The 9,604-nt window shown below is 49.2% G+C and overlaps 1 protein-coding gene across 1 annotated transcript in view; it reads right to left on the reverse strand.

Moving 5' to 3' along the window:
- MYO15A (myosin XVA) overlaps nt 1-1,292 on the reverse strand; it is a gene marked incomplete at its 5' end in the record, with an annotated part of 100,506 nt that extends 99,214 nt beyond the window's left edge. The window contains one exon of the mRNA XM_029058290.1: nt 1,281-1,292. Within this exon, the coding sequence (XP_028914123.1) occupies nt 1,281-1,292 (12 nt within the window). The remainder of the gene's footprint in view (nt 1-1,280) is intronic.
- Nucleotides 1,293-9,604: the final 8,312 nt, after the last annotated feature.

A 9,604-nucleotide genomic window follows, 5' to 3' on the forward strand; every position in this document is an offset into this window, starting at 1 on the left:
ATCAAGTTGGACACAGTCCGCATTCCACATGGGGCTCAGAATCTAAATCCCCATTTTACAGTTAACTGACATACAGAGAAGTGAAGTGACTTGCCCAAGGTCACGCAGCAGATGAATGGCAGAGCTGAGATTGGAACCAAGGTCCTTCTGACTCCAGGCCTGTGCTCTACCAGTAGGCCACACTACTGATACTCTTATTGTACTCTCCCAAGCCCTCAGTAAAGCAATCAGTAAATTTGATTTGGCGGATTGATTGGAGAGGAGCTGTGTCCGTTTGTTATACTGTACTCTCCTAAGGGCTTAGTACAGTGCTCTGCACACAGTAAGCGCTCAATAAATATGATTGAGGTCTTGGAGATCTAGAGCATCATAAAGCAAATGTACAAATAGGTTTACAGAAGTCACGAGGCCCGCAAAAGCCCAATTCAACATGTCACATCTTCCTGGGCTCTGCCTACGCTTCATGTCATGTTGACTTCCTCTGCTGAGGGGCAGCTCAGGCTGGGCCAGGCCAGGACCAGGCAAGCTGAAGAGTACTGACCTCATCTCCCCTTCTAGACTGTAAGCTCGTTGTGGGGAGGGAACGTGCCTGTTATATTGTTGTGCTGTCCCAAGCGCTCAGTACAGAGCCCTGCACACAGGAAGAGCTCAATAAGATTGATTGATTGAGTCATGGTTGGATACTAGGTCTCTGGAATGACCTGGCAAGTCACCTGCTCAATTGCAGTTCTGCTAGAATTGGAAGAGACCCTATCACCCCCCATTTTCCCCGCTCCCTCCAGCCCAGAGCCTGTCCAACCATCTTTACAGCTCAGCCTTCTAAGGGGCTCAAGGTCTCAGGAAAAAGTGAGTCCTGCATTGACATCGGTGCTTGTGCAGAGAGACAGTGACATCCAGTGGCTTGAACTCAGTAACTTCTGTCTTGAACTCGGGCATATCTATCCCCTGAAAAGACGTTGGGGAGGTGGCCAGAGCCCTATATGAGCCCTCTAAATCCTGGCTGGCGAGACTGGGCGCAGGCTCTTTGGGAAAGTGAATTCGGTAACCATTTCTCGGCAAAAGCACGACACCAGGAAGAGAGAGGCTGTAAGGGGTGTGGAATCAGGGAAGAGGGGCAGGTCAGCTGGATAGGGAGGTCAGTTTTTAATGACCAATGTTCAAGAGCTGCTTCAGAGAAGCAGTGTGGCTTTGTGGATAGAACACGGCCCTGGGAGTCATAAGGACCTGGGTTCTAATCCTGGCTCCACCACTTGTCTACTGTGTGACTTAGGGTGAGTCACCTTACTTCTCTGGTCCTCCGTTACCTCATCTGTAAAATGGGGATGAAGACTGTCAGCCCCTTGTGGGATATGGATAGGGTCCAACACGACTAGCCTGAATCTACCCCAGAACCTATTACAGTGCCTAGCATATAGCGAGCACTTAAATACCACAAAACAAAACCAAACAAAAAAAGCTTTCGTTCCAATTCTGCCCAGGAAGGTTGACCTGTAGAGACTCTCACAGAGAATGCAAAAGAGGAAAGAAGGGCTGAGAATTCAGGTTGGCGAAGCAGCACGGCCTAGTGGACAGAGCACAGACCTGGGAGTCAGAGGTCCTGGGTTCTAATCCCAGCTCCCGTGGCTCACTGGAAAGAGCACGGGCTTTGGAGTCAGAGGTCATGGGTTCGAACCCCAGCTCTGCCACTTGCCAGCTGTGTGACTTTGGGCAAGTCACTTCACTTCTCGGTGCCTCAGTTCCCTCATCTGTAAAATGGGGATTAAGACTGTGAGCCCCACGTGGGACAACCTGATTCCCCTGTGTCTACCCCAGCGCTTAGAACAGTGCTCGGCACATAGTAAGCACTTAACAAATACCAACATTATTATTATTATTAGCTATGGACTATGGGACATGGACTGTAGACAACCTAATTATCGTTTATCTACCCTAGTGCTTAGAACAGTGCTTGGCACAAAGTAGGTGCATAACAAATAACATAAAAAGAAAAAGAAACCAGTGCTCCAGTTTGGCTAAAGAAGCTGTTGTCATGGTGATCGCTAGCAACATCACTGTGCCTTCCCATGATAACATGGGCCTCTTTGCCCGGCCAACAGCTAAGAGATAATAATAATAATGGCATTTGTTAAGCACTTATTTTATGCCAGGCATTCTTCTAAGTACAAGATAACCGAGTTGGACACAGTCCCTTTTCCACAGAGGACTCAAAATCTTAATCCCCCCCATATTACAGATGAGGGAACTGAGGCACAGAAAAGTTAAGTGACTTGCCCAAGGTCACACAGCAAAGTGGCAGAGCCAGGATTAGAACCCGTAACCTTCTGATTCCCAGGCCCGGGCTCTATCCACTAGGCCACGCTGACAGTCAACTGGGAAGGGCATTCATCACCCTCCGTGCACTTAGTACAGTGCTTGATACATAGTAAGTGCTTAACAAATGCCATACTATTATTATTATTATGCCCCTGCCACCTCATGACTACCCTGATGTATCTTGCTGTTGCCAAGGGTCTCAGCAGAAGGCTCCCCTCATTTCTGTTGTCCTGATCTTAGACCTTCAGGAGGGCACATTCATGGCTCCTTAGCCAGCCACTCCATCTTACTCTATTTTCTGCCTAGCCCATGTCAGTATCTTGAATCCACTAATCTCTTTCATACAAGTGATTCCACCTTGCCCCCTACCTCACCGCGCCGCTCTCCTACCACAACCCAGTCCGCCCACTTTGCTCCTCTAATGCCAACCTACTCACTGCACCTCCATCTCCTCTATCTCGCCGCTCACCTCTCACCCGCGTCCTGCCTCTACCCTGGAACATCCTCCCTTTTCATATCCACCAGATGTTCACTCTCTACCTTCAAAGCCTTACTGAAGGCACATCTCCTCCCAGAGGCCTTCTCTGTCTAAGCCCTCGTTTCCTCTTCTCCCACTCCCTTCTGTCACCCTGATTTGCTTCCTTTATTCACTGTTCCCTCAGTCCCACAGCACTTACATACATATCTGCAGTTATTAAAATAAATCAACGTCTGTCTCCCCCTGATAAGCTCTTTGTAGGAAGGGAATGTGTCTACCAACGCTGTTACCCTGTACACTCCCAAGCACTTAATATAGTGCTCTGCATGGGCTAAGTACTCAATAAATGATTGATTTTATTCTTTCCAGGAGAAGGGAGAGGCCTGTGCTTTCCCTGTGGAGGTGGTGGGGGTTCCCCAACTCCAGTGCAGCCGGAGGAGATGAGGTGTTCAGGTTTCTTTTCCTGGCAGTGGTCCAGCTTGAGCCGGGACAGGGACACTCCAGGCTCCAGCAAACCCTTTCTGAGTCCTTGCCCCTCCAGTTCCTGCTCCCCCTCTAGACTCTAAGCTCATTTTGGGCAAGGAATGTTTCTGTTTTGTTATAATGTACTCTTCCAAGCATTCGGTACAGTGCTCTGCAGACAGTAAGCGTTCAATAAATATGATTGACTGACTTCTCCCCCCTCTGATTGTCCCCAACACCCACTTTTCTCCCCAGAAAGACTTTGTCTGAATTCCCTTCTCCCCAAAGCCCACCTGGGGAGGAACAGAATGGACAACCCTGCGTGGCTCAGTGGAAAGAGCATGGGCTTTGGAGTCAGGGCTCATGAGTTCGAATCCCAGCTCTGTCACTTGTCGGCTGTGTGACTGTGGGCAAGTCACTTAACTTCTCTGTGCCTCAGTTCCCTCATCTGTAAAATGGGGATTAAGACTGTGAGCCCCAGGTGGGACAACCTGATTCCCCTACGTCTACCCCAGTGCTTAGAACAGTGCTCGGCACATAGTAAGCGCTTAACAAATACCAACAACAATAATAACCCTGGGCAATAGGCGAGTAAGGGTCATTTCCCCTGATTCTCAAAGTGCCATCCCCCACCTTGGTCCCTCCCCACTACTGCTCCCATCTCTGCTCTTAACTCTCTGGGGCAGAAGTCAACATTGCTCCCCCCGACCACTGTCTGCAAAAAGCTGAGGCAGAAGCTTAGCAGACAATAAAGCAAACAGCCTCAAGCACCTTGTGTAGGCCCTGCAGGGTACAAGACAGAGGGAGGAGATGGATAGCCAGGACAGAGACGGGAAGCTCACTGAGGGCAGGGAACGTGTCTACCAACTCTTATGCTATACTCTCCCAAGTGTTTAATACAATGGAAACAATAAATACAATTAATTGATTGAGGGGAGGTCTAGGGCAGTTAACTCCACTGCTCTGTCTTGATTTAGTCTATCAAGAGCATCTACTGTGTGCAGAGCACTGTGCTAAGAGAGTACAAGAGAATTAATAGACATGATCTCTACCCCCAGTGAGACTGTAATCGACTGGGGCTGATGGACATTAAAATAAATTACCTATAAAAGGCCGTGATACAGTATATTACAGCATGGCCTAGTGGATAGGGCACAGTCCTGAGCGACAGAAAGACCTGGGTTCTAATCCTGATTCCCACACTTGTCTGCTGTGGGCAAGTCACTTCACTTCTCTGAGCCTCAGCTACCTCATCTGTAAAATAGGGATTAAGACCATGAGCCCCATGAGGGACATGGACAGTGTCCAACCTGATTAGCTTGTATCTACCTCAGTGCTTAGTACAGTGCCTGGCACAAAGTCAACGCTTGACAAATACCAGAAAAAAGTATGTACTTAAGTAGTAGTTGGAGGTCGTGCGTACTTAATAGACAGTGTGATGATGCAGGGCTGTGGGAATTGGATGGTGTAGGGGGATATGAAGTGGGGAGAGTAGAAATAGAGGATGGCTTCCCAGAGACGGGATTTCAGAAGGACTTTGATGATGGGGAGAGCACTGGTCTGATACGAAGGGAAGTTTCAGGAAGTGGGGAGGGTCTGAGCAAAGGGTTGGCGATGAGAGATGAGGTATGAAGATACTTAAACCCACTGGGGCTGCATCATGTTTTGGGGTCACCTCAACCAGGCAGGGGAATCAGGACCTCTCTGAAGCCAACTTTGCCCTGGAAAATCTATCCAGACTCATCGAGGATCTCTAGCTGTTACTATAAGGATCGCCAGGTTTCAGCTCTGGATGATGGCCAGACTAATCCTTCCATCGGAGATCTAGGACTCCCAGGGACGGTCAGGAAACACTAGTGAAGTGGCACGATGCTGGGGCATTTATCATCATCACTGTCATTTATCGAGCACTGTACTAAGCACTCGGGAGAGTACAACATTTAGACCTTAATGTGGGAGTGAGCACCCAGCAAAGGTTTGAGGACAGAGCAACCCTGAAGACAGCTTTCTTTGTTTATGATTGTTAAGCATTTACTAGGTGCCAGGCACTGTATTAAGTACTGGGGTAGATATAAGATAATCAGGTTGGACAAAGTCCACGTCCCCCAAGAGGCTTACAGCTTTGATCCCCATTTTACAGGTGAGGTAACTGAGACACAGAGAAGTTAAGTGACTCATTCAGCAGACAAGTGGCGAAGGTGGGATTAGAACCAAGGACCTCTGACTCCCAGGCCCGTGCTCTTTCCACTAGGCCACGGACCCTGTGAGATCTCTCTGTTGGCCCCAGTCACGTCAATCTGAGGGCCACAGAGTGCCCGGAGACACAGGTTTTTCAGGTCTGAGTCCTTTGGCAGGGAGGCCAATAGAGCTTTGATTGCCTTAGGCCAGATGTCCAGAGGGGAGGTGGTTTGAGGAGGGAAATTTCCCGATCATCCTCCGAACACGGGGGTGATGAACATGCTTGTGGTTTACAAGCGTGTGGCAAAGTGAGGTGCCTGGAGAGACGGAGACAGAGAGCTAAGAAATACAGTCCTTGCCTGAAGTGAGGAATACATGGAGGGCAAGTCTACCCCAGACCCCCAAGACTCTCCCTTAAGGAGTCAGTCAATCGCATTTACTGAATGCTTACTGTGTGCAGAGTACTGTACTAAGCGGTTGGGAGAATACACTATAAGAATGAAACAGACATATTCCATGCCAACAACGAGCTTACAGTCTAGAGTGGAGAGAAGGAAACCTTGGAGAGTGAGGAGGAATGAAAGTCAAGGGAGGAATTTACAGTGGCTCCCCACCTGGGCTGGGCTATTTTATTGTAGATTGTAAACTCCTGGCGGGAAGGGATCTCATCTACTGACTTTGCTGTACTTTCCCAAGTGCTTTTTAAATGGTATCTTTATGCATTTACTATGTGTAAAACACGCTTCTAAGTGCTGGGGTGGATACAAGTGAATTAGGTTGGACACAGCCCCTGACCTGCCTGGGGCTCAAAATCTAAGTAGGAGAACTGAGGCTCGGAGAAGTTAAGTGGGTTGCCCAAGGTCACACAGCAAACAGATCCATGATTAAAACCCAGGTCCTTGGACTCCCAGGCCCGTGCTCTTTCCACTAGGCCACACTGCTTCTCCATAGAGTAAGTCTCAAAGAATACCACTGATCAATTGATTGATTGAACTCTAGGAAGGGTGCCGATACCAATGTTCAGGCTCTGGACAGTTTTCACCTTCCCCAGCTTCGGAGGGGTCGGGGGTCTCTGCCACAGAACAAGTACTATACTAGTGCTCACCACACAGTCCGCACTCAAATACTATTATTACTATTTAATAAGGGAAGACATGACATCTCCCTGAGCACCAGAAACTCTCAAATCACCCCCCATTCTTTGGTCAGTCCCCTCTCCAGGGGTCAGCTTTCTAACTCTCCCTCGCTCCCAGCAGGCACTGCTCAGGGCAAACCCTGAAACTGCCCCTGGCTCCCTGCCAACCTGAATGGAAAATCTCCCTCTCACTGCCCACCGCCACCCCGAGCCAATCAGAGCAGGAACCCAACCATCCTCACCATCCAGACCAGCCACCATCTCCTCTCTGCCCTTCCCCCAGCTTCCGATCGTCCTTCAACCCCCAGACCACCGGCGGAGGGAGAGGAGTCCAGCCCACTCACCTGCATCCGTTTGGCCTCCGGCTCCCCCCTGGCATGCCGCCGGTGGCGTCGGAATCCCCTGGACGGAGCGCGGAGAAGCCCGGCCACCTGGGTGCTCCTGGGGGCCGGCCCGGAGTGCGCCCCACAGACAGGGCCACCTGGCGGGAAGCTGCTCAATATCGCAGAGTGGCAGAGCACAATTTTGCTGCCAGGCAGCTGCCTGCAGCCCAATGCATATTTGATGACAGCTTTTATTCCCCTTCTGCCTCCTGAATGGAGAGCGAGCGGCTAATCTTCCTGACAAAAGAGCAGGCATCGAGCAACGACACAGCAGGCCCAAGCTACCCCTCTCCCCGACCTCGGAAGTGGGGGTCCTGGTGTACGAAGGAGCTAAGCTGATGATAACACAATGGTAGTAAGACAAATATTGCCCACAAACTTCACTCCTCAGATGCTAACCTTCTCACTGTGTCTCCATCTCGCCACCGACTGCTGGGCCACATCCAGCCTCTGGGCCTGGAATGCCCTCTCTTCTCAAATCAGACAGACAGTGACTTCCCCCCAGCTTCAAAGTCTTATTGAAGGCACATCTCCAGGAGGCCTTCCCTGACTAAGCCTCCACTTTCCTCTTCTCCCGCTCCCTTCTGCAAGTCTCACCCTGACTTGCTCCCTTTGGTCTTCCCCCCTCCCAGCCCACCAGGACTTATGTTTATATTTGTAATTTATTTATATTAATGTCTCTCTCCCCTCCTCTAGACTGTAAGCTCGTTGTGGGCGGGGAATGTGTGTTTATTATTGTATTGTACTCTCCCAGGTGCTTAATACAGTGCTCTGCACACAGTAAGTGCTCAATAAATAACTGAGTGAATGAATGAACCACCACAGCTTGGCAATTTTGACCTTCTCACAGTCAGTGCACTTTACAGGCCAGTAAAAAACAAAAAACCACAAACCTTTAGATCTCCTGGGGCCAGGTAGGAGGAAGCAATCCACAGTATTTATTGAGCACTTACTGTGCGCAGAACATTGTACTAAGCACTTGGGAAGGTACAATGCAACAGAGTTAGTAGACATGTTCCCTGCCTACCAGGAGCTTACAGTCTAAAGGGGAGACAGACAATAAAATAAATTATGGAGATGTACATAAGTGGTGAGGGGTGAATATCAAGTGGTTAAAGGGTTCAGATCCAAATGCATAGGAGACGGGGAAGGAAGTGGGAGTAGGAGAAATGGGGGATTAGCTGGGGAAGGCCTCTTGGTGATAAAAATCGTGATATTTGTGAAGCCCTGACTCTGTGCCGAGTGCTGGAGTAAATACAAAATAATCAGGTCCCACATGGGGCTCACAGTCTAGTCTAAGAGATAAGATTTTAATATGGCTTTGAAGGTGGGGCGAGTGGTGATGTTTCATATATGAAGGCGGAAGGAGATCCAGGCCAGAGGGAGGACGTAGGCAATGTCGACAGCAAGTTAGATGAGATCGAGGTACAGAGAGTAACTTGATGTTGAAGGAGTAAAGTACGTAGACTGACTTGTAATAGGAAACCAACAAAGTGGGGCTGGGAGGAAGTGGTCAGGGGTGTGTATGTGTGACTGATTGAGTGCATTAAAGTCAACGGAAAGGAGTTTATGTTTGATGCGGAGGTGGATGGGCTAACACTGGAAGTTCTTGAGAGTGGGGAGATGTGGACTGAATTTTTTTTTTTAGAATAATCGGGCACCAGAGTGAAGTAAGGACTGGTGTGGGGAGAGATAGGAGGCAGATGAAGAGTAGTCAAGGAAGGATATGGAAAATGTTTGGATCAGAATGGCAGCAGCTTGGATGGAAAGGGTGCATTTTAGCAATGCTGTGAAGGTGCGACCGAAAGGCTGATGATAGATTGATTGCCTGTGTGGGTTGAATGAGGGAAATGAGTTGAAGTTCATTCCCAGTTTACGGACTGGAGGCAGGGCGGACAGAGCGTTGCCTAGAGTAATAGGGCAGATAGGGGGAGGTCAGGGTTTGGGCGGGAAAATTAGGAGTTCTGAGTTGGCCATGTTAAGTTGGAGTCATGGGCAGGACATCCAAGTAGAGATTCCCTGAAGGCAGGAGGAAATGAGAGATTGCAGAGAAGGAGAAAGAGGTCAGGGCTAGAGAGGTAGATTTGGAAATCATTCTTGTAGAGATGGTGGCTGAAACCATCAATCGATTGCATTTACTGAGTGCTTGCTGTGTACAGGGCACTGTACTAAGCAGTTGGGAGAGGACAACACAACAGACATTCCCTGCTCACAAAGCCACGGGAGTGAATGAGTTCTCTCTAGGGAACGAGGGTAGATGAAGAAAAGGAGACCCAGAAGAAGTAAGAAATGAGGGAATATATTGCATGGGAAGGGAGTTGTGTCAGCCATGGCTTCCAAACGCTTCCCCAAAGTACAGCAGAGTGGTGGTAGGCTTTTACATTTTACAAATGATCCCAGACTGATCTGCAGGGCAGGGATACTCAGGGAAGGGGACAGGTGTCAAGCCCCCCAACCCCCCAAAAAAAACCCAAAACACCTTTTCCATGTTTTCTGGCAACATTTCTTTTTCTCACCAACTTGAAACTCGTCTACTTTCTCACTCTGTCTGCACTGCCACAATCCCTCAAGACCACCTCCACTCTCTCCCTACTAAGCCCTTGAGCCCCTTCTGGGAGGTCAACCTGGAAACACTGCAGACTCCCTGGGGGATAT

This window comes from Ornithorhynchus anatinus, chromosome 2, assembly GCF_004115215.2.
Source record: "Ornithorhynchus anatinus isolate Pmale09 chromosome 2, mOrnAna1.pri.v4, whole genome shotgun sequence".
In the NCBI taxonomy this organism is placed as follows: domain Eukaryota; kingdom Metazoa; phylum Chordata; class Mammalia; order Monotremata; family Ornithorhynchidae; genus Ornithorhynchus; species Ornithorhynchus anatinus.